The sequence below is a fragment of the Barbatula barbatula genome (assembly GCF_947034865.1).
Source record: "Barbatula barbatula genome assembly, chromosome: 13".
Classification (NCBI taxonomy): Eukaryota; Metazoa; Chordata; class Actinopteri; order Cypriniformes; family Nemacheilidae; genus Barbatula; species Barbatula barbatula.
Window position 1 is genome coordinate 19,764,502 of NC_136776.1, and position 24,372 is coordinate 19,788,873.

Consider the following 24,372-nt stretch of genomic DNA (forward strand, 5'->3'; position numbering starts at 1 on the left):
CCATTTTTGTCTGAACTATCCCTTTAAAGCGACTTGGCCTCGCGATTATAAATTAATACACACGCAAATGTTGTGTCTGCTTTTCTGGATTAGGACTGACAGATATTTAGCATTAGAAAACCACACCTGACCCGCTTGGTCGTGTAGCGTTATGTGATGAACATTCCGCTTTTCCCCCTCCCTCCGTTTCCGCAGCAACAGGGAAAAGATGGCAGCGCTCGCGACCCTCACTCAGGTAAAAACAGATAAAACATCCATTTTACGAGACGCTTTGAGGCAAACACAGACATGCAGAGAACGAGTCTGTGGACGAGTGATTCCTTGATCCCGTTATCGATGTTACCGGTCAGCTTTAACGTCGTTTAACTGTAAAATGTCACGGGCCTCGTTAATCGGGTGCAGTTTGCTAGCCGACTAGCGGGCTTTTTATCTCTTACCTGACGTCATATATGAGGAAAATAACATGCATTTTAATGATATTTTTGATACAATGTTCGTCAAATAAACCTATAAAGATATCAGGAAGTTACGTGAACGAGAAATACATCTAGCGGGGTTTAACTGATGTCACAAGCTAGCCGCAATACAGTTTATATGCCGAAAACTGTTTTTTTACGCTGTATGTAGAAGTTCACATTCAGAATATGTTCATAATTTTTAATGGAATAAGGAAACCTATAAAACGGCAATGGAGAACATTGTAACATTTAATAACAGTTATTATCTGACGTAGACGGGTGTTGAACCGCTAGTTTAGCTTAGCAGTAATGGGAATTAACGTCAGTAAGCATTAGAAGGCTTTCAATGAAGCACTTAATACAAGTGTAATGGATATAAAACGCGTTTACTTTTATTTATGGGACTTTTTAAGTGTAGGATTATAGATTTGCAACTAAATTTGCATGATGGATTTCATAAAGCGGCTGTGCAGTTCTCTGACCGTTCAGTTAGATAAATGGACTCGACGTGCATTACCAGCAGGAGGTCTCAAACGTCAAACTGAATTTATAATATATGCATAATATACAACATGTATGTTTGTATTGTACATAATTGTGTGTATTCAATGTATTTTTGATATTGATTAATAATTGTGTCAAATATTAATTTGCAAAAGGTTCCTGTAGCTCAGCTGGAGGAGCATTGCATTAGCAATGCAAAAGTTGTGGGTTCGCTTGATGCTCTGTTTTCTCATACCTCTCTTCCCGTTCACCCTAGCTGTCAAGCGGGAACCCTGTATATGAAAATTATTACAGACAGGTAATGTCAAATGAATGTATGCCGACCGGATGTTATTTGTAACTGGATGCATTATGGTTCAATGTACTGTGGTCACATAGACAAATCAGATTTCATCTCTGAAACTCTTCATTGTGAAGTCAATATTTACTTTTCTGTTTGGTTTTGAAGGTGGACCCGGGAAACACTGGTAGGGTTGGACCCACGGAGGCTGCACTGTTCTTGAAGAAATCGGGTCTGCCAGACATCACTTTAGGGAAGGTAGGTGTTTTGGTAAAATGTTAATATTTTCTTTAGTGGTGAGCATTGTATTTCAAGAATGGCCGTTTGATTTGTTTCTCAGATCTGGGATTTAGCCGATCCGGATGGCAAAGGTTTCTTGGATAAACAGGTACACTTCTGTATATCTTGGATCATCTACATTCTGAAAATGATTGAAATATTGATATCTTTTTCTTGTGGTTTGTTATAAGGGATTCTATGTTGCACTGAGACTCGTGGCTTGCGCACAGAGTGGCCACGACATCAGTCTTAACTGCTTAAACCTCTCCGTTCCCCCTCCTAAATTCGTGAGTCTCCTTTTACCCTTCTGTTGATGAGTGTTTGCCATTCTAATGTCAAGAATATTAAGGTTTCATTATTTATTTTCTAGAAGGATCACAGCAGCCCATCGCTAAGTTCTGTAACATCGTCCAATGAAAGTCATTGGGCTGTGCGGGTACGCAAATTTGAACGTAGATTTTTTAGCTTTTTGGCATATGGGATTATTATGAATCTTAGTTCACGAAGCTTTATTTCAATTTATATTTCAGCCTGAGGAAAAGAGCAAGTTTGATGGTATTTTTGAAAGTCTTGCTCCAGTAAATGGACTACTGTCGGGTGAGAAGGTCAAACCAGTCTTGATAAACTCCAAACTACCTGTGGATGTTCTTGGAAAGGTAGAAATTCACGCAAAGCACTTTTTCTATAAACTGTAGACAGACTGTAATGAATCTCTCGTGTGATCAGGTATGGGATTTGAGTGACATAGACAAAGATGGACACTTGGACAGAGATGAGTTTGCAGTGGTGAGTGATTATTATTTGTAATATAATAAACATAGCAAACAATGGCTATTTTCACAATGGCTAGTTTCAAAATGAAAAGCATAGAAAATCAGTTTTTCTGTTACTACCGTATGACCGTTGTGCGCAAGTATGCAGATTTTGCATGAAAGGCCTGGATGACTGACAATATTTGCCTAAACAAACAGAGCATGCTGTGCAGGGTACTGTACAGTGGCTGATAACAATAACATAATAAGATATCCCACAATATAGCGCGCGTGACTTGATTGTGTATTTTTAGTGGGACTGTTATATGGAAGTAATATCAGCTAGAATTTGAAGAAACCAAGATGGATAAAACTGTCTAAATTCTTCTTTGTCGAGGCTATGCATCTGGTGTACCGCACCCTGGAGAAGGAGCCTGTGCCCTCTGTTCTGCCCTCCTCCCTTATCCCTCCATCCAAACGAAAGAAATCATCAGGTTCTCTGTCGGGCATGGTACCAGTGTTGCCAGGCAGCCCCCCACCTCCAAAGGACAGTCTGCGGTCCACTCCTTCTCACGGCAGCATGAACTCCCTAAACAGTGCCGGGAGTTTGTCTCCAAAACACACCATTAAATCATCACAGGTTAACACATTTATTGCCTGTCTAGTGTCTTAAAAGTCTGAATTTAGAAGATGGTTTCAATGCTGAATTGTCTGAATGGAATTGCAAATATTTGCAGAAAATTTGCATCTCAACTAATACAGCAGTTACTTCACATGATACTTTTTGTGATAATGGTGTTGTACGTAAGAAGAATGCCCAATTTGTTATTCTTACTCCCCTCATCAGCATTCTATAATCTGGGTGGTGCCGGTCACAGACAGGAGCCGCTATGACGACATCTTCCTCAAAACAGACACAGACCTCGACGGGTTCGTCAGCGGCCAAGAAGTCATTGAAATCTTCTTGCACTCCGGGCTTCCTCAAAATACCCTGGCACATATCTGGTACTTTCGAGCAGTGGCTTTTTTCCTCACATAGGCTGTTTTCACAAATAGTGTTTTTCCTCCCACTTCCTGTTTAGCCACGTCATGACTTCTTTTTACTTCTTTCAGGGCTTTGGCGGACACCAGACAAATGGGCAAACTCACGCGTGAGCAGTTCTCTCTAGCCATGCATCTGATTCAGCTGAAAGTTAGCAAAGGCTTGGACCCACCACAGGCTCTGACTCCGGATATGATACCGCCATCGGAACGTGGCACGCCAGGGCCTGTGAGTTAAGCTTATTGGATTCAAATCAAATAAATTCTTATTAATAAAGGAATGGAAACAATCTTGTCTTATTTTTGTATTGTAAATATTTCAAGTGTAAAATATTATATGTAAAAGGTTATTATATGTAAAGTATTGTAAACTGCGGTTAATAACTTCTGTTTATAACACAAAGTTTCAGGTGATATAATGTACTTAGTTTGAAGTCAAATGGCATCAAGTTAACTTATTTTGCAAAATCGTACCCATCAGCTCAACTGTTTTGTACTAAAAGATGATACAGACAGCTGTAGACAGCTATAAAAATCAGCATAAAGTAAACACAACCCATATTTCACTTGTAAATCACTTGTCAATATTCAGCACTTTGCATTCTCTCTTTTCAGAGTCTATCGGGATATATGACACCAGTTGGCTCTGAGATGGCTGCGTTGTCCGAGATGCGCAGGGTAAAAATCTCTTTCTGCCTATCATGTGTATTCATTTTTGTACGGATGTCAGTTTCTCATTGGTAGCTTAGAGCGATGAGCAAACCCTTGATGTTAAGTAGATTCAAATTGTATTTATTGTGTTTTAAATAGACAGCAAGAGAGCCACTAACATTGGTAAAATATCGTATTTTTTGTAAAGTCCGGCATTAGAATATAGAATATATTATATAATGTTGTTTTCCTCTCTATCCATATTTTAACGCTGCTGATGTTTATGCCTTTATCACTGGCTAAATTCAGGCAATAATGTTCAAGTTATGGGTAGGTAAATTAGAAAAAACAAAAGACAAAACAAATGCTTTCGGTGGGCTGTTAGCAAAGACGTGGAGTCGGAAAGCATTTGTGACAGGTCCAGTGCTGTGAATGCTGCCGTTTCTTGACTTCCCCTTGTATTGATCGTAGAGGTGGAGGACGTCTCATTCTGCTCCTGTGTGGTGGCTTCTTGATGTTCCTCTACCCTTCCGTGTGTGTTTTTGGTGTTGTGGTATCATGTGTCCGATGAAAGCCGCAGTATTGACCGTTTTCTCCCGTCACACAGGACAGCTCCAGCTCTGTGGGTTCTGGCGAATTCACTGGGATCAAAGAACTGGACGATATAAGTCAAGAGATCGCACAGCTGCAGAGGTAATACAACACGCTGGGTTTCAGAGTCGACTGGGAACTGTACAAACAATGTACATTTTTTATATCATATTCTATTTATAATTCTCATAATTGACTCAACTTCCCGTTTTCAGCTGAACACAGTTGGAGTTACATTAAATAATATTCTGGCTCTCTGCAGCTTTTGTAGCTTTAGTTTTTTTAAATGCCCAAGTTGTTTAAATCTCGCATCGCTATTTATTATTATCTTCCATTTTTGTCATCCACCCACCCCATCAAACCCAGTGAATCTGTCGTTTCTGAACATTTACCTCAATAGATTTTAACATGCAAACTTCAAAGGCAGAGAGGAGAGGTACCAGAAAGTTCTTGGTGGTGGACGTGTTTCCTCTCTCTGATCATCACCCCTTGCTCCTCCATGTGTGTCCGTTTAACACATTTTTACAAACTTTTTTTTTTTTCATTGCTTGTTCTTCATGCTGCATAAGTACTCTTGCTTTCACACACTGGGAGACGCTCAGGTAAAGCCCTCTTATGGCTGTCACGGTTCTTTTTCGTGTGTGATGGTGTCTGTGAAGGAGGCGGGTACGAGTGATTTTCTGTGTGGTATGGTCGCTAAAGGTTGTTGTGTCTTTTTTATTTTTCCCACAGAGAGAAATACACTTTGGAACAGGACATCAGAGAAACAGAAGAGGCCATCAGACACAAAACCACAGAAGTTCAGGTAAGTTTAAAAACGGAAAGGAATTGTGTAGTGGTTAAAGCAATATGGGTTTAGAGAGTGATGTTCAATTTAATTTACTCAAAATGAACATTTATCCATATATTCTGAAAGTTGACACAAGGGGGCGCTCAGACTTTTTTTTAAATGAGAAATTTTTGAAAAGTGTTATTGAAGGTATTGAACTCCTGTGGAAGGTACATGCTAGGCAAAATGTCACGATCAGTCTCAATTCATTTTCAGTGTGTTAGAAAATAAATGTAAAGTGTCTTTGCAATGTGTTTTTAACAGGACATGCAGAACGATCTGGACCGAGAGACGTCCACCCTTCAAGAACTTGAGGCCCAGAAACAGGACGCCCAGGACCGGCTGGAGGAGATGGACCAGCAGAAGGCAAAGCTGGAGGACATGCTCAACGACGTACGACAGAAGTGCCAGGAAGAGTCGCAAATGGTGAGCATCAATCCATCTTGTATTGCTAGAAGATCAGAACAAAGAAAATTGAGTTGAGTTGATTGATTTAACTTCACCGATCCTCTCTGTGTTTTTAGATCACGTCCCTACAGAGTCAGATTCACTCGCAGGAGTCAGACCTGCAGAGTCAAGAGGAGGAACTGGGCCGGGCCAAGGCCGATCTGAACCGTCTGCAGCATGAGGAGGCTCAGCTGGAGCAGAGCTTACAAGCTGGCAGGATTCAGCTAGAAACTATTATCAAGTCCCTCAAAGCCACGCAAGATGAGATCAACCAGGTTCAGTTCACTTACAATAAATATCTGTAAATCTTGTTATTATTGGCTCACTAGTTGTTATACTATAATAGTATATATTACTATAACTATTGCCATTACAAATAGTGGAGATGTTTGACTTGTGTGTTTATCTAAGTGTTTATTTTAATAGACACTAGAATCTTACATTTTAATCTGAAGGCTATAAATCTTACATTTTAGTCCTCATACAAAGCTGCTGTATGTCTCCAAAAGAGACAGAGTGCATTGCGTCATGTGTTAGCTAGGGGGTGACAAATGTCAGAAAAACTTTATCACTTCCACCATGCAAATACATTTACCAATGAAGTCAAACACAACTGTTTTTAACAACTTTCAGAACCAAAAGTGTTGTTTATTTAAGCATTCATCCCTAAAAACTGTGTATCTGTAATGTGCGTCACAGGCTCGGAGCAAACTGTCTCAGATTCAGGACAGCCAGCACGAGATCAGCAAGAATATTGAGCAGTACAGCAGCACTCTGAACGGCACCCACGGGGGCAGCATGACCAACCTGGCCGACATGAGCGAGGGGTTCCCTGAGAAGGAGAACGGAGGATTTGGGGCTATGGTGAGACTTATTTTGTGATGTACACAATTCTGACTATACAGATTTGTTTGTTCAGTTTCTTTATGACCACGTTACAGAATCATACACGGTGTCACTTTGATATTGTTCAAAGGCTTCATACAAGACTGAGCGTTTCTAAACAATCATTAACTGCAGTGTCTGCATACTATGAAAAGAAATTGTGACAAATTCTCTTTGACATTCTTTGGTTTCTGGAGGTTATGCCTCGCATGCAAAGGTGCAATTTGGAAACCCAACACTTTCAACAGAGCTTTTTGTGTTGCGGCTGCTATTTGGAACAGCTGAGTAGTTGAAAAACTGCACAAATTGTTGAAATACACTCAAAGATTCCTATAACATGTCGGTGGCCTGTTTCTTGTGCATTTTGTGTTAAAAGTGTGTTGTTCATTATGACGGCTGGTAAGGCTGTTGTCATGCTAAAGTATAAAACATATGAGACAAGAATTCTGCCTTTAAGGTAAAGATCATATGTTTTATCTGGTTGCAGGAAGACCCTTTCAAGGTGAAGACGGCTGCGTTCAACAGCACTCCTCAGGAGATGCACACGGACCCATTCCAGTCTGAGGACCCTTTTAAAACAGACCCATTCAAAGGTGATGACCCATGTCCTGTTTCATTCGGATTACCCTACTGGCTATGGCGATGTCTAACTTGCTCATCTCCATCTTTATTTCTGTTCTGTTATAGGTGATCCTTTCCAGAATGACCCTTTCTCAAAGCAGCCCTCAACAGTGGCAGGTATTTGGTACTTCTGAATGCATTGCAAATATTTAAGATCATGCGTGCAACTGGTACCTTATGAGAAAGTTTTTTATGTGTTTTATTAAATCGTGCATTGCACCCCAATTTGGGCACAATGTTTCACAAAAGTGTTCAGATACCTTTGCACAGTTCCCCCTCAGTAATAAAAGACTCTTGAAACGTGAGTATATCATGTAAATGATGATATTTAAATGTCCTTCACATGTTTTTTAAACTGTCCTAGTCCTAGAGAAATGAGGATCTAAATGTGGCTTCATGAGAAAACTGTTAAAATGGACACATTTTCAGTCATCAAAAACTAAATGTGAGAATTTTTTTTAACAATCTGTCACTTCGCTACTTTTAAAGAGGAATGTTTGAAACTAGAAATGTATCCTTTTTTCTTTCTATTAAAACAACTGCACTAAACATAATCATTTTAGTGTCCTTTTGGGACTGACTAACTGTCAAAAATAAGGCACATTAACTAGCTCTGAATATTTCATTTATGAGATTCTATATTTCTTTGAGTTCTAGGTAAATTTTAGGGATGTTGTTAATTGTGGACCAATCACAGATGATGTGAGGAATCGCTCCGTTTGTTATAATCTTGATGAAGATGCTCGAAAACTGATGAAAGTTTGCTTACATGTCAAATGTGGTGAAAATTTACATCTGATCAGCTTGCTGGTATCATAAATATTATTGTGGGTTTCAATAGATGATAGAAGGATGTTAGTTTGTTAGAATGTTAACCATTCATTGGTGGTATTTCATACGTTTTTTAACATCACTCCAGATGTTGGTCTTGCTTCTGTAAAAATAGAAAAACAATTGAGCAGGGGACCTCTGGTTGAGTTGATATGGAATGACCCACATAGACAAATAAGCAACGTTAAAAATTTTAACCAAAACGATGGGAATTCTTGCAGATCCTTTCGGAGGAGATCCTTTCAAAGAGGCCGACCCCTTTAGGACCTCCTCTGAAGATTTCTTTAAGAAGCCTTCCAAGCCGGACCCGTTCAGCCAATCCGATCCTTTTAGCAAAAGCGCCACCCTTCCCTCAAAGGTAGAAAGTCATCTAAAAAATTCTTGTTTGAATTTGTAATGTTTCAATTCTCATCTCCTTTCTTCTGATTGTAGAGTCATCACTTCCCAAGCAACGACCCGTTCATCTCCACCAGCCCAAAACCGAAAGGCCAAGGTAGTCTTTTTGCTGAATCACTTTGTTTTCTTTTAAAGATCAGCCTCTTCTCACGTTCGAACGGATCTGGCATCAGCTAGAAACAGCAAAAGCTGTTTTCGCTCAGGGTGAATTACACGCTCGAGCAGGCTGATCATTTCACACCTCGTGCCCAGTTACAACGCTCTTTTTTTTCTGAAGACCACTGAGAGCTCTGTGAGAGAATACATGTGAAGAAGCTGTCAAGATGGTTCCCATGCAGCAGCGAACAGGGGCTGTGACATTCTTCTGCTTTTTCTTCTGCAGATCTGCATTTGACAATGAGGCAGTGCCAGGAAACGCTTGACTTTTTTTTTCCAAACATGTGGGTCGTACAAAAAACAAAAACAAAGTTGCTTTGAATTCATGAAGTGGAAAAAAAGATGCTTGTATCTGATTGGTTCAGGCTGCTTCTTTTATTTTATTTTTTGTGGCTTCAAATATCACATGGGTTCTAACTGCAATGCCACAAATGTAAACTGGATGTTTTGATCCCTTCATACACACACTTGACGTGTTTTCGCCCAAAGCAATTACAGTTTTTCATTCCTTTTAAATAAAGGGCGAGTATAATGTAAAGTAATCATAGACTATGTCAAAACTGCAAACCTTATTTGTGACACAATATTACAGGCTATTTAAAAACTAGCTGACTAGAATTAGACTGTGTGTATTGTTGGTTTGGCCACATTTGTTCGGATGCACTGAGAGTTTGTTTACCGTGTCATTTCCAGATTACTTTGGAACATTGGACCCGTTCGGAAGCAGTTCGTTCGGCGGTAACAGTGGATTTGCCGACTTCAGCCAAATGTCAAAGGTAGAGAGCAAATTTATCAATTAACTTTCTCTCGCACATGCAGTGTATTATTCGTTAGATGTGGTTTCGATTGTGCCTTTTTTATTTGCGGCATTTGCAACATGTGGCTGATGGCATGAAACTTCTTGCTGCTGTGGTTAAATTGTAGGGCTTTGTAGATGACCCCTTCAGCCGGAAGCAAGACATGCCAGCCCTCCCGCCCAAGAAAAGCATACCGCCACGGCCCAAACCACCCAGCGGTGAGCATTTCAACTTTCTCTACTGTCCCATAAAGAAACCCTTTTATAAACTTGCATTTATGGCTATTTAAGACATCTATATAGTGAGCTTAAGAAAGCCTCAAAATTAATCATTGCAAATAAACAATCTGGGGCAGTAGACAGCACAACAAGAGACACTGCTGACAATATGAAGGTGAAGAGTTCTTTTGTATAGCTTTCTATTTGTTCTTGGTATTAAGATTCAAGATACAAATCAGCATAGTACAGGAATATTGATCTCCACCGGTGTTGTGAAACATTTTTGCAAAAATATGTCAACATCAGCTCACACGTCTTATAGTTAACAAACAAAAACATTCTGAGAAACTGGTACTACAGGTAAAGCAAGAGTTTTGATTGTCCACATTGATATTTCATACATCCTGGTTCATCTTCCCTTAGATGTCAACAGGATATTGTGGTTGAGATAAAAATGGACAAGATGTTAAGCTAAGCATGTTTCTAAAAAATGTGCTATAGTTTGATCTCGGGCATAATTCTTAACCCCTGAATGGAAGACACCAGCACGGTTTACTCTCTGCAGTCTTTAGTCGGAGGCGAATCTGTGCAGCTCACTTTTTCACAGTCTTTCGTTTCATCCTAGAAAACAGGGGAGTGTTTTCCTGATGTGACAGAGATTAAAGTTGGTTATGGAGGTTAGAGAAGAAGGTTAGCTCGGTGTGTTTAGGGTGGTATATCTAACACGCTTGGATGATGTGCGGTTAGCCTGCACTTGCCAGCGCGATGCGCTCATATACACACCCCGCACCACTTCCTGTGTGTGTTTGCACACTTAAGTGGGTTGTGTGGCCTAGCTGCCACAACCGAGTGTTTTGTTTTACCTTTGTGCTAATTATTATTTTTATTTATTTGTATGTCAATAAAAATTAAAACAAGTACAATCAAGCCCAAAAGACCATACCATACACATTTTAAAAACTGTTGAGGATAGAATACACAAAAAAGCCAAAGGCTTATTTCCATTGTGGTCCTCAGTATTCAAAAATGGACGAGCAGGTCATAATGGGAGTGAAATCAATAACACACATCAGCATATCGCATAATAACTTCTAAAAACGTAGTTAAAAAGGCATTTCTTAACTTCTCTTCTGAAAGAACCTTCTTCTTGAATTTGTTTCAAACAATCAGTCAATGCATTCCAACCAACAGCGCTAGAATACAAAAATAAACCGACACAAGTATATATTATTGATCCTTGCCATCATTATCAATGTCGTTTCATTGAAGAGCACTGCTTGTTTTTGACCGGTTCCCCCCCCCCCGCAGGGTGGGGTTTTATCGCGGTTTACAATTCCGTTTACTGATAGAGAAAAACTGATTGCTGGTCTGGTATAAATAACAGCCATATTGACTATGCGGTTAACACCTTAAGAGGAACCAGCAACCAGTTCACAGTTCTCACGAGCAAGAGAATGCCAGACTTTGCAAACAGTGCAGAGAGGAAAAAAAGTACACATATGTGTCTTTTGTTTTAGCTGAACGGCCTCGCCAGCTTTCTGTATGATGGCGTTGTCAGCACAAATGTGTAAATTAGTTTTGACGATTTTTTCCTGCAAGATAAGTGAAATCTTTGAACTGTATGGGTGTGTGTGGATAAGAAAGTGATGTGTTCTTTCGCTTTAGTAAAGATAGTTACCGCATCACACAAGCTTCAACCACCAGTGAGTTTTTAGGTTGAGCTTGTGGAGAAATGAGATCAGATTACATCCACAGGTTTCCAAGGTTTATGTAATTTTATGGTTTATCATTTTGACAGAATCGAGACCGAAGAGAAGTACGTAAAGTGACCTGCTGTTTCAAACGGAGATGTCAATAGAGAGGCTAGTTTCAGCGGGTTTAAATGTTTTTGTACATTTGTTATATGAATCAATCTTAGGGGTGAGAATCGTGGGAACGTTGCACTTCTCGTGTTTTTTTTTCAAGATGCAGGGGTGGTGTGGCCGTTGTGGTTAAAGATCTGGGATGAGAACCGAAAGATTGTAAGTTCAAATGGGCGACGTTATGTAACATCTTCATTGTGCCCTCAGGGATTTAGGGACCGCACCTGTCACTTTACACTTCACTTTACACAGCGTTAACTATTTTATTTTGTATTTTATCAACCTCACTTTGACCAATAAAAGTCATTTACTTATTTCTCAATCTTTCAGGCAAGAGCACTCCAGTAAACATGCCCAGCTCCGCGGATTCTCCCAAGACGACGGATCCTTTCCAGCCTTTCAGCGCCGACCCGGCCGATCCGTTTCAGAGTAAAAAAGGGCCGGGAGACCCGTTTAGTGGCAAAGACCCATTCGGTCCACCTGCTTCAAGTAAAGCCTCTAAAGACTCTACATTGGGTTTTGCAGACTTCAGCTCTGTAAGTTGAGCATAGTGATACTCTTCTCTTGTCCAAACCACATGTTACTTTCCAAAAAGGCCAAATCAACCAAGAAATTCATAAATTTAAAAAGGGCGGGGTGTTGTAGGCCAGACCGCTCCATTGGCTTCTGTTTGATCGAGTCTGTCGCCTTGTGCCGGCTACTCATTTATTTCCTCCATGTCTTGCTATCTGTGATTAACTCTCACCAACACACAGAACGTTTGGATGATGAGCCCTAATTCAAGCAGCCAGACATCACCTCTGGGTTGTTTGTGACACACATGGCTATGATGTCATCTGTCGTATTGCTCAGCTCTTGCATGGGCTTGCGGGAAGACGAGTAGTCACACTTGGGGATTCCAAGCGCTCTTGGCTATAAGCTAATTCGGCTTCCTGCTGTTTTTCTGTCTTGTTTGTTTTTGTTTTTATGCAATTGTGTTTGTTTTCTAAAAACAAAAAAGCACTTTTAAAAGCTAACAAGTGAATGCTTTTTATATCAGTATTTGATTGTAAATGGTAACTGTGAGTGTTTATAGTAGGATCTGTGTGCTGATGTCAGCATTTTGCTTTACGACATTTTGTGGCCGATTTGGCTAATTTGAAACATTTGAGGAGATTCCTTGAAGTTTCCTTCTTTCCTTCCTCACTCTCTTTTTTAAATTCACCTCTCCCTCCGTTTCTGTTTCTCTTACCCTTACTTTTTAATTTCATGCCTCTCACTTTTCTTTCTTTATTTCGCTGTGCGATTCAGGGAACATTTCAGTATTTACCCTGCTGGAAGGAAACGAAAAAAACATTACAGATTGTTTCCATTAAAACCATTACAAAATTCCTATTTTTATTGTGTTTTGGGCGTTATTCAAATAGGATTTACTGTTGTTCTATTGGTTCCCAACTACCAGATTACATCACACCAATAGAATACAAATACCAGTGGACACTATTACAGTTTCCATTAAAATAAATACAACTCCCATTATAACCCTTGAATTCATAAAATGTTCTATTGTGTTAGTGAATTATTAATATAGTACATAGGCTACATATGCAGGTTTATTCATATTTGGGATTTAAAAACAAGTAGAAAATTAGCTTGGTTTAATTTCATCCAAGTAAAATTAGCAAAACAGTTAGATAGAATTAACATTAGTTTGAAACGCGGAGCCAGGCATGAGTTGACACAGCATGTGCGTCAAGTCTCGTCCATATTGCCAGATGCGCTTGGACTCAAGTACTATAAACGAGCATTAAGAAAAGGCTGTGTGAGTTTAAATGGCTCCTCTGGGAGACGCGCCGCATGCGATAGAGATGCACGAGTATGACAGGCTTTGTGTGTGCGCGTTAGTATAAACGGCTCGTCCGCAAGACTCTTTCCTTGTCCCAGTCTCTCTTGCTTTTTTGGTTATCTACCTTCAACCCTTTATTTTATTCCTCTTTCTTTCCCTCCCTCTTCTTTTCCTGCAACCTCCTTCACTCTTTTTCTTTTGTTCTTTCTTTTTCTCTCTGCCTTTCTTTATTTGTTTTTCATTTTCTTTCCATCCTTGCAACCCTAGCTCTTTCTTTCCCTGCAAATCTTATCTTCATTCCTTCCTTACTTTATTTTGACGTCTGTGGATCATTTCAGGAGGATGCTCCATCTATCTATCCCTCATTATTTTTTCAAGTGCTCTCTCAACACTCGTGCGGTTTTCACAGATCTATTATTAGTCACAAGTTTCCACTTGTTGTACTGTGGACAGCTTGTGTTTTGGTGTGGTCACACATCCACAGAAAAAAACCTTATTGGTATTATAAATACATTTTCAAAAGTATTGTTCAAAAAGGCCGATTAGGGGCGATGGATTGACATGGGAAACGACAGTATCACTACTCAGCGTACAGGCTGGGATTGATGTCAGCATGGGTTCGGTTCAGTCTTTAGCTCCAGTGTTAAAATGCAAAGCCGCTTGGTCCTAGAGTCACCGTGTTTGCTGTAGCAGCATCATCATCATCATTCAGCCTGCCCTCTGTGCTTCGCATCGCTGTGCTTGACTCGGGCAATGGACCTGCTAAACCATCTCTGATTCGTTATCATTTCTTTGTATAAAACTTTTACAACTTACATCAAATGTTTAGTAAAATTTTTTAAATGTGGCTTTTTTGTCCCAATTTTCTATGAAGAAAAAAGTCTGACTAATACTCCAAAAATATAAAACAAAAACATTTGTCTTCATAGGAAAATGTAAAAAAAGATTTATATAGTTCAGCTGAATTCTTTTATGCTCTTTTAGGAAAACTGATCGAGACATGATGTACATTTTAATTTTTTCCAGGATGGTTTAGCATTGCTTCCATTCACTCATGGTCAACTCTTGTTTGCATGATGTATTGCATATGTTAGAAGCCTATGGCATTGTACACAATTTATAGCTATCAATGAAAAGCTTTGTAATGTCTTTTCCTTCTGTCATTGTCTTTCTGCACGAGATCAATGCATGTTCATTCTCCTGTCCATGACATAATCGCTTTTAGCGACCAATTAAAAAAGGTCCATCATGAGTCCTCGGTGGTAGTGGTCTGTTGGTGTCCAATCAGCATCTGTGTACGTGGGTGTGGTTACAGTTGGGTGGATGGTGGTTTGGTGTAAATATCTTTTGTTTTTTTGTAATTCATTCCTCTCTTGCAGGAACTGAGCGAATCAAGGTAAGAAATGTGTGAAAAATGTGTGAATCTAAAATGTTCTAGTATTGAAACCGAAGGACACCAAATAGTGTGACACGTAGCTTTAAATATCAACAGTGCATGCTTTCTTACACAGTGTACATTATTAACCATGTTTACATACACATGATTTTCCAATTGCCATCCATATTTGTTAATTATTATTAAGATAATTATCATACAATTCTGTACAAAAGAACAATGAATTGGACAATGTGCCTGTGATGCGGCAGTCATGTGGATGTAAATGGGGTCTGTGATGTCTTGCAAATATTCAATGATTAAGTCATTGTCGTGGACCCCACAATTTAATTCGCCCTTAAAATGAAATTCTGCACAGATCATTGCGGTCAAGTTTCATTTACGCGCCATAGTCAAACATTTAAAATGACAAATACTCCAGATGAAAACATGACATAGCTTATTTGTTGTATATACTTGTGTATATTTAATATTTGTTTTGACTGTTCATTTTGTAATTTTAGAAACCGTTTTATTGCACAGCACCGCAAATGTAGTTTCACACCTTAATGTCGTCAATTCAGATCCCAACACAGATCCATGCGATGCACACCACTTTTCAAACCCAAACAGGGTACCGACAAGCGTTAATGTGCCGTATTCCTGTTTTCCGGCTCAGTTTGGGAATGAAGCCCAGCAGATGGAGTGGGCGAAGCGAGAAAGCGAGCGGGCGGAGCGAGAGCGGCTGAAGAGACTTCGGCAACAGGAGCAGGAAGATCTGGAGCTGGCAATCGCTCTCAGCAAAGCCGAGATGTCCAACGCTTGACTCCGCCCACCACTTCCCCTCTGATCCACCCTCTCTGTACACTACAGCATCGAGTGTGTGTGTGTGCGTGCGTGCGTGCGTGCGTGCGTGTGTGTGTGAATATTCCAAGATAGACTCAATGCAAGTGGGCAGGGTCCCTGACAGTAAAACCTCTATCCTTTAGTGTTTGTGTATCAGCTCATTCATTCTACATGCACTGCGTTAAGAGTTTATTTAAAGCATGTTTGGGTGAGTGGGAATGTAATCAGAGCAATGGATGTTTAAAGCCATTGTGGGTCTACACAGGCCATTATCGGCACCAATTGGTGGATAAAAGACCACTAAAAAGGCCTGTGAGGTTTAAATCCCAGGACTTGAATTTCCATGACAACACTCCTTACCATCATTGAAGAAAGGCACTTAATTCCAACTCAATTGCAGTATACGGTACGTTGATAAAGACGGTCTGCGTAAATAATAAGTTACTGACTCCTGCTATAGTCTGTACCGGTACACACTGGAATTAGAGCAGCGCCTGGCAGACTAAACGTCTGAAGGTGACGTGAAACTGAATAACCCGCATTGTGAATTTCTGTTATATGTAAGTGTCGTACGAAGCAGCGTTTGATTCAGATCGAAACCAACTTATCAATTTACCGAATCAACTGTTACACCTTTGTTTTTCTGAGTGTCTCAGATACCTTACTTTACTAAGCAGAAACCAGACTTTATTTGTTTGCTATTTACATTAGTTTCTGTTTAGATTTGCAATTTCGTTATTAGGATTCGGTAGGTTCAAACGTGTTGCTTTTGCTAGTGGGCCCAAGCGGGATGTGTAGGCCTTTTCGCATTTGCGGTGCTTTATAAGGGAAGTTCTGTAAATTGACATATGATCAAATGTTAAACTTGCAGTGGTAGCAGTAAGCACAATCAAATTAGAAAAATATTTATTCAACGCACACGTAGTTGGAACGGGACGTGTTGTACTTCGTGAGCGATGGCGAACATTCAACGGGGTATGCAAGTTAAATAGGAAGTTACTGTTATTTTGTGATTTGCAGTCAGCTCACACATACTTTATATACATGTATACAAACAAACTAGCTGATTAATCGAAACCAACCTCGGTTCTATTTAAGTATTATGAGTAATGCGATGTAGTCAGTCATCGCGGGCACAATTGTTTTATTTTAGGCCCGAGTGATGTTTGGCGCTTTGAACTGTGAGTGAATTCTTAAAATGAACAACTGTGACTGTACACTGGTAACTTTTTTGCAGTCACCTTTTTTTCTGTTTTCTGTTCCTCTTTTTATTACATTACAGTTTGCTAGTGTTATTTTGCCCACCGTCATTTTAGTGTTACGTTAAACAGTGTTATTGTGTCTTATTTAAAATATGAAAAATGTGTACCTGGGACCTAGTTTACACTGAAAGACTAGTGTGGTGGTTTTCTACAAAGATAGACCCAACCTAGCTTACTTGATTTTAGTAGTACACTCATTTAAAATCAAGAAAGTCAGCTGGAAATTCAAACAAACGTTTTTTTACCCATGTTAGAGTTCTTCTTATGCTGTGTTTGTACTTTATACCTCCATTGTGCAATAGTTTGTATATTTTATTTCTTGTAATACCTGTAAATTCATTTCATATTGTTTTATTCCCCAAGTGTTTTATTTTTTTTAATAATTGTTACTGTCATAATATGTATGTCCTGCTAAACTCAAGCTGAATGCATTCCTTATCGGCCTGCCTTTAACCCTCACCTGTGTAGATATTAACCTGATACATATGCATACAAAGTATACAGAAACCATGTATATTGCGTGTTATATTCGTCCTATGAAACATGAGTAACTGCACACGTGTAACCGGAGACATTTTAAGGATTTCATGCTTAGATTTCTTGGGAAATGTTCACGCTTGGTATGCTGTCCCATGGTTTCGCGGAATAAAGAAAAGATAACATTTCAGATACATGGAGCTCTTGTATTGAATCCATATGTGTGTTCATCAAGAAGCCCAAATACTGACAAAGAAAATCTTTAAATTATATGGCATTTATTGCGGTGTCCTCAGAAGGTCATTTGCAATCAGAAACCACACTGTATCAATAACAGTGCAGTATTTAAGTTTCGGGTTTATTTGTCATATGCACAATATGTCTATGACAGCTGTAAAAATAAAACAGTAATTTAAAGTACTGTTTACAGTAAAGTATATATAAACATAAAATTAGTATGTGTGTATTTGAAGTACATATGCTCATTTTACCTGAATTTAAAGTCCCAGTAAAATAAAAATATGAATGCCTATTTTTTCATGGAATATTACAGCGTTTATTATAAATAGTTGATCAATGTGGGTCATTATCTTTTTTTAAATTCGTTTGCCCTCATAATCTTTAGTTAAAATCTGAAAATGCACCTCCTTCCTGTAATGACTATCCTTCTAAAATGACGTAGGTTAGACGGCCTGGGCGGAGCATCCGTTAACCCCTCCCTTTCAACTGTCAGTCTGCTGCCAGTTCCATGTCAAAATGCAACGGCTGTTTATACATCCAATCAAATCGCAGAGAAACACGAAAGCCAAGTTCACTACTTTTCTCATTCGAAATTTCACTCGGAAATGCGTCAACAAACAGAAGTAAAAACGATCGCAACTTGCGGTTCACTGGGCCCGAGCGCCAAAACGATATTTATTATTTGAAATCATTGCTAAATTTACAAAAAAAAGCTAATTTCGTGCTGTAGGCCCTACTCGTTTTTACCTTTTTACACAATGTAACATCAGCTCAGCGCTAATCTCAATGACTGGAAGCATTTCGGGCGTGTCGTCACACCTCGGATTAGTCATATTTCCCCTTTTTAAACTGGGAAATATCTGGATTTAGTCATATTAAAAGTATTTAATAACACCAAAACAATAATGTCACTTATGTAGTTACCATTTAAACATCAAATGTATTCATTAACAATAAAAGCGCGGGCCATTCCAGAAATTATTTTCAGGTTGAGGTGGGAATACCCTAAATCTGCAAGTGCATGTTTCCGCAAACTGTAGAAAGTTGTCACGTCAGTGAACGAACAGGACAACTTTAATGCTTTTAATAAATGAAATATAGTAGGCCTGACAATAATATATGAATACAAAATATTTAGCTAAATATATGAACAAAATGCCTTTTTTGTTTTGCTATTGTATTCTGTGTCCACAGTATAACAAGCTCAACAATGTAGCCTATATATAATATAAAATGAATCAAATGAACAAGCCATTCTTCAAGTTGAACCATCATAAGATCAACACAAAAAAAGTTTGTTAGGTTTCATAATGTATAACAATTGATGAATACAAATATATTTCTGGTTGTCAAACATTACAGGAAACTCTCTCAATTAGCCCATAGGCCTAATCTAATCAACCTATTCTGCAGGGTCGAGTGCATGGGGAATTAATAAGTATGCACTCTTATGACCTTGAGTTCACTTGCATTCAAGTCTTTTTAAAAGAGGGAAGTTCGTTCTGAGAAATGGTCAAGCATCATTCGTTTGCAGGTGGCGTTTGATTTGATCATTTAATGCAATGACACCGCTAAGTATCCAAATGGGCTGTTTTGGGGTCCGTTTGCTTTGCAGGAGATTGAATGCTCACTTTACTTGAATAGCGTCCTGTAAATACCGACAACAAAACGGAACGTGCACGTGGAATGTTTATACCCTCTTTGCGAGGATGTTGAGAATCAAACCAGTGACTACAAACCCACGTAGACGGATTCTGGCCTTTCGAATCGTACAAATGTTTACGCACGCCTTCGTTATTTAAAACGCTTGGCTGTCACGAGTGGAAAAACAAAGTCGTTTTGGTGTTAATGTTTGATATTTGGCTGTCACGAATGAAAAAACAAACTCGTTTTGATGTGAATGTTTGATATTTCTTATTACCAAAAGTGCGAAAAACACCTTTAACCCCGGCAATTATATAAAGCACATTACGCGCGCTACACGTGCGGGGAATTTCTGCGAAAAGGACGTCAAACGAGCTCAGGTTTTCCAATAATATTATATGTTGTTAAATGTGACACACGTGTGCTTCGGAAGGGTCTCGAATAGGTCATTAGCTCTCATTTCGGTAATAAGATCTGCCGCGCGCGCTCTCTTTGGATGATTGAAAACCCGGCGCGCGCTCGAACGAGTATTGATTTAAATCAGAGCGTTGAGTAATCTGCGCGCGAGGAGCTCCAGACCCGAGCTGGTTTTGTGTATTTAATCAGCTGGGCCTGGTTCGGGAAACAAGGGCCCTATGCCGAGTGCGCTGCCCTGGGGACGTTGCCGTGTACTTATGGACACCAGGACCGTCAACGGAGGTATGCTGGGAAATGTAAGCCAGATGGCCGCTTTCCATTACGTTAGAATAAATGCGGTTTCCCGTCATCCGTTGGGATTATCGTCTCGCAAACTGTGTTTTGATGAGTGCAGAGGTGATTTTTGGGGGGTTGACGTGATGTGTTATCGTGTTTGTGTGGGGAATGTTGGATTGGAGGGGGGTTTCGATGGTTTGGCGCAACCTGGCGCAAAAGCGACGTCACGCGTCATAGTGCACTGCAGGCGGTTTTCGTTAGATTAAACAGTCAGCTTTGAATGTAGTAGTTCACGTTTTTTTTGTTCATCCTCACGTCAAACGCGTTTGACTCTATTAACACAAAATAAGATATTTTGAGAAACGTTCTACATACAATGGAAGTCAATGGGACCCATTGTTGTTTGGTTACCAACGTTCTTCAAAATGTCATCTTGAGTTCTGCAGAAGAAAGAAAGTCATACAAGTTTGGAATGGAATGGGGTTGAGTAAATAAATGATCCCTAAAATTATTCCTAGGCAAGTCCAGCAGGTGGCAAACTCTTCCCATGACATTCCAATGCTTTCCAACGGAATCCGCTCCAAAGGTTCACGTGAAATACGTGAATCTAAGATGATCTTCATTACATACATTCAATTGTTAACTCAGTCCCTTTGTTTGTATTTGTTTTCGTTTATAAAATGTTTTCAGGTCTCAGGACAGATTGGGATGAAATTGAAATATGACTAATATCATTGCACTACAGCTCACACTTCCAAGAATGTCAAGGATTTCTTGACTTCATCCTGCATGAAATCTGAGGTCTTGCCTGGTTCGATGCCAGGTAAACACAATGCTTAAATGGTGTGATATTCATTTCGTATGTAGGTTAAAAGCATTTGCTTATTGAATAGTGTCAGGTCTCAGTCTCTCATTTTGCAGGTTCGTCTGAGGATTAGGGAATTGTTGGGAACCCAAATGACATATTTACCAGGCTAATTTATCAACTATACAAGAGCTCAGAAAAGTGATCTGAGATTAAGCTGAAAGTGATATGAAACGTTTTTCTTACTCTACAAAGTAAGCCATCCAATGACACCGTTTTGGTTCTTGTTTTTCTCAAAATAGACCAGATGGTGAATACCCTTCGAATAAGTGAAAGGTGTAATATTTCCATGATATTGCAAAGGGCACAGAAAACACGATATTGAGATGATCTCTGTTTTTGTTGTTAAAGGACGAGGAGGAGTATGAAGGTTTCTTGGGTTTTTAACACCCAGAATATATAGCCTTTTGTTTCATGAAGACTATCTCGTATTAAACTAACATTTACGTGAAAGTTGTTGCCAAGAACCCATTAAACTCTTAATGTTTACAGTGATCTTACAACTTGTGTACACTTTAAAGGTTAATTCTCAGTTTTGTAAAGAGATTCAAAGCCAAACTCTCGCCACCTTTGATGTCCCCCGTCTTCCGTTGTTTTTCCAAAAGAGACGTGGTCTCTTAAACTGTGGCGTAGCCCTTTACCCAGACATGGCTATATTCAGTCTCAACAATTATGTAAATGTAATGTTTGTATTTATAGTCCCAGCCACAACTCTCTGGCAACAGGAACGTTGCAGCTGGGAAAGATTGTATTTTCCCTCAAGTCACATAACATTTCTTAATACCTCTGGGTGCTTACCGCAAGGTCTCGTCCCAAAAGAATATTCCTGGATAAAACATCTTAAACAGAATGCACCACACCGTACACAAATGTTTATATCTCAATTAAGTTTAATATATACATAAAATACAATATGTACAGTGTATAAATTATGTACAAGTCATAAAAAGTTTTCTCCAGAGGAACTCACATATAGCCCTTATGTCGTCTAAGATGCACTTTTAAAAACATGAATTGTAAGAATACGTTAAAAAAGGAACAAAACAACCGCAAGACCCTGATTTGTAAATGTTTACATAGATAAATGCACAAATGACTTCAAACATTCAGTTTACGGCCGCTTTGAGGCCAACTTAAGGCAGTTTTGAAATAGTAAAACGTTGTCTCGTAAGCTTATTTAGTTTTGTCAAATATTAGCATACATTTTAAAAGATGCCAAGAGGGCACTCATGAGATGTATACAACAAGGCACTATCGTGATGCTCAGCACATCATGTTAAGAAGAAACACATTTTATTATATGGTTCCAGTTGCGTCTGAGGTTCAGGTCCAGCCTAAAGTGAGTTGAACTTGTTTGGCATTTGTAAAGCTCTTTGGCAACAATATATTTGGTTGTATCTTTTCGTTAAAAAACAAATGAAGTGTAGAGCCAGCTACATAATGTGTGACTACAGGTCAAGTCAGTTCACGATTCTTCTCGGACGCGTTAAATAGAAAATGCTTGCGTTGAACATCTTCCGCGATGTTCATTGTTCAGTGCTTTTAGTCCAAATGTACGAGTCATGTTCCTACATGTGACGCTTCATATGGAGAGCCAGATGGTCGGACCTGGAGAAGGCGCGCTCGCACAGGTGACACTGGAAGGGTCGGTGTCCGGTGTGCTTGCGGAAGTGGCGGGTGAGCTCGTCGGAACGGGCGAACTTCCACCCGCAACCCTCCCAGCTGCAATGATAGGGCTTCTCGCCTACAAAAAAGAGAGATGATTTGTTAAAACGCATGCGTAAATCACACTAAATGTAATTGACGAATAGGTAGCGCCAATGTATCGGCATGACGCAACGCGTATTTACCTGTGTGCGTTCTGTGATGCGCCTTCAGGTGGGAACTCTTCGTGTACGTCTTGCCGCATCCCGAAAAAGTACACGTGTGAGTCGCCGTCCTCTTCCTCGGCCACGTGCGTCTACCCCTCTTCGGTTTGGCGTCCATCTCCAGCGGGGATGACGGAGGGGTCAGCAGCACTCTTTGGTTGGCGTTGGGCATCCCGAGTCCGTCGTCACACACGCTGAAGTGATGAGCGCTCGGGTACGCCAGCTGCATCTGCGGAGGCGCGGCGTGGGGGAACCCCGCGTTGCCTTGGTAACCCTGCGTGAACGTCATGGCGTGGCACAGCTGCGTCTGACAGTCCGTGTTGATGAGCTCCGCGGGGCTTTGCGGAGGGGTCATGCTCCCCGCGCCCTGCGGAGAGTTGGCAAGCCTGGGCTGCTCGTACGATCTCATGCACGCTCCGCTTCCCTCCTGTTTGACTTTGGGAACCATTCCCATTACGGGCCCGTAAGTGTCCATGCACGGCTCCGTTTTGATACACTCCGAAATGTCCCGAGTGGGGAAGGCAGACCTGACCAGAAACCGTCCCTGGATGTTGGTGGGCACAGGTGGCTGGCAGTAGGTGTCGATATCAGATTGCAGAAGCTCAGCCATCAGGCTGGTACTGTACGATGGCGGTGAAGTGTTCATCTCGGGCACCGCGTACTGGGTGCCGGGAGCTTGTGAGTTGTACATGTTGCGGGACTCTTGCATTCTGTAGTCGCCTCCCAAACCCACCCCGAGATCTGAACAGGCGGTGTTGGCCAGAATAAACTCCAGATCCAAATATTTGCTCAGATCTTCGTCGTCTGTTGATCTGCAGAGGTTGTCCATGTTCGATATGTCAGCCAGGCAGCTGGGATGCACGGACCTGTCTATTTCATCCTTCCATCTCTGTAACAAAATTAGGTTTTTTTTAAAACGTGAACTTAATCAAGCAGAACCAACCTATAACCTAAAGTGCATCTCGTAAAATCTTTTTACGCAACGTGTTTTACGCACGCATTTAAAACATACTAAAAAGTACTCACGTTTTCCCAGCATTTCTCCTTCTGTGCTGAAAATGTGGAAATCGAGGGTAAAATCGTCCCACTTAAAGCCATTTCCAGTCGTCCCAGTAGAAAACACAAATCTTAAGTTAAGGGACCAGTCGCAATACCTCCAAGAAACGTTGGTTGCAGTGAACTACAACTCGGTTTCTGCTCCTACACACGTTTCAAACTCATGTAGCAAGTACGAGTAAGAGCAAGACCTTATCTTATAAATATCACGCAGTGGACGCTGGACCAATTGTACGAAGCGGAGGAAATACGCACTACCCGTCCCTAATTTTAGCCCCGGTATATATCTGCTGTTGCTCTTCGGCTTGTGCGCTTTTCGTCTTGTGTTGGATGGTGAGAGCACACCAGCTCTCCTTTAAATCAGCTAAAGCAACCACTCCCCCTTCAAAACGAGTTAAACGAGTACAGCATGGTGCGAGAGACCTCCTCTCTCTCTCTCTCTCTCTCTCTCTCTCTCTCTCTCTCTCTCTCTCTCTCTCTCTCTCTCTCGCGCGCTATTAGGTGCAGAAATGAAAAGCATGAAAGAAAAACACACACCATTAACACGTTGTATAAATATGTCAATTGTCGATACCCGTTGCGCACACCGACTTGATACCTATTAACAAAGCAGGGATCAGTGC

At 40.3% G+C, this 24,372-nt stretch overlaps 2 protein-coding genes across 7 annotated transcripts; one reads left to right on the forward strand and one right to left on the reverse strand.

Annotated features, from left to right (window-relative positions):
• Nucleotides 1-30: 30 nt before the first annotated feature.
• On the forward strand, nt 31-16,419 carry eps15l1a (epidermal growth factor receptor pathway substrate 15-like 1a). Of its 6 annotated transcripts, XM_079471299.1 has the most exons (28): nt 192-235; nt 1,219-1,260; nt 1,411-1,500; nt 1,583-1,630; nt 1,713-1,808; nt 1,892-1,957; nt 2,052-2,177; nt 2,248-2,307; nt 2,671-2,913; nt 3,121-3,278; nt 3,387-3,543; nt 3,930-3,992; nt 4,275-4,295; nt 4,573-4,658; nt 5,126-5,158; nt 5,289-5,361; nt 5,650-5,811; nt 5,910-6,107; nt 6,532-6,696; nt 7,205-7,310; nt 7,405-7,455; nt 8,391-8,527; nt 8,602-8,662; nt 9,415-9,497; nt 9,646-9,736; nt 11,929-12,087; nt 14,803-14,819; nt 15,478-16,419. In XM_079471299.1, exons 1-28 carry the CDS (start codon nt 209-211, stop codon nt 15,622-15,624), a joined length of 2,766 nt encoding a protein of 921 aa, XP_079327425.1. In that variant the 5' UTR covers nt 192-208; the 3' UTR covers nt 15,625-16,419. The 6 variants fall into 6 exon arrangements, with proteins under 6 accessions (XP_079327426.1, XP_079327424.1, XP_079327428.1 ...); XM_079471300.1 differs by lacking the exon at nt 4,275-4,295 and having other exon boundaries at nt 31-235; XM_079471297.1 differs by lacking the exon at nt 14,803-14,819 and having other exon boundaries at nt 11,929-12,134.
• A 5,274-nt stretch (nt 16,420-21,693) lies between these two features.
• klf2a (Kruppel like factor 2a) lies at nt 21,694-24,120 on the reverse strand. Its single transcript, XM_079471323.1, has 3 exons — nt 23,720-24,120; nt 22,676-23,582; nt 21,694-22,569 (listed from the first exon to the last, which is right to left on the reverse strand). Exons 1-3 carry the CDS (start codon nt 23,789-23,791, stop codon nt 22,394-22,396), a joined length of 1,155 nt encoding a protein of 384 aa, XP_079327449.1. The 5' UTR covers nt 23,792-24,120; the 3' UTR covers nt 21,694-22,393.
• Nucleotides 24,121-24,372: the final 252 nt, after the last annotated feature.

What these genes read in the sequence shown, in the direction of transcription:
- eps15l1a (XM_079471297.1), top strand. Translation starts at nt 209, where the DNA reads ATGGCAGCGCTCGCGACCCTCACTCAG. An exon ending in CGCTCGCGACCCTCACTCAG is followed by an intron (nt 236 to 1,218) that starts GTAAAAACAGAT and finishes CGTTCACCCTAG; the next exon opens with CTGTCAAGCGGGAACCCTGT. An exon ending in AATACCCTGGCACATATCTG is followed by an intron (nt 3,279 to 3,386) that starts GTACTTTCGAGC and finishes TACTTCTTTCAG; the next exon opens with GGCTTTGGCGGACACCAGAC.
- klf2a (XM_079471323.1), bottom strand. Translation starts at nt 23,791, where the DNA reads ATGGCTTTAAGTGGGACGATTTTACCCTCGATTTCCACATTTTCAGCA. An exon ending in AGGAGAAATGCTGGGAAAAC is followed by an intron (nt 23,583 to 23,719) that starts GTGAGTACTTTT and finishes ATTTTGTTACAG; the next exon opens with AGATGGAAGGATGAAATAGA. An exon ending in GCATCACAGAACGCACACAG is followed by an intron (nt 22,570 to 22,675) that starts GTAAATACGCGT and finishes TCTTTTTTGTAG; the next exon opens with GCGAGAAGCCCTATCATTGC.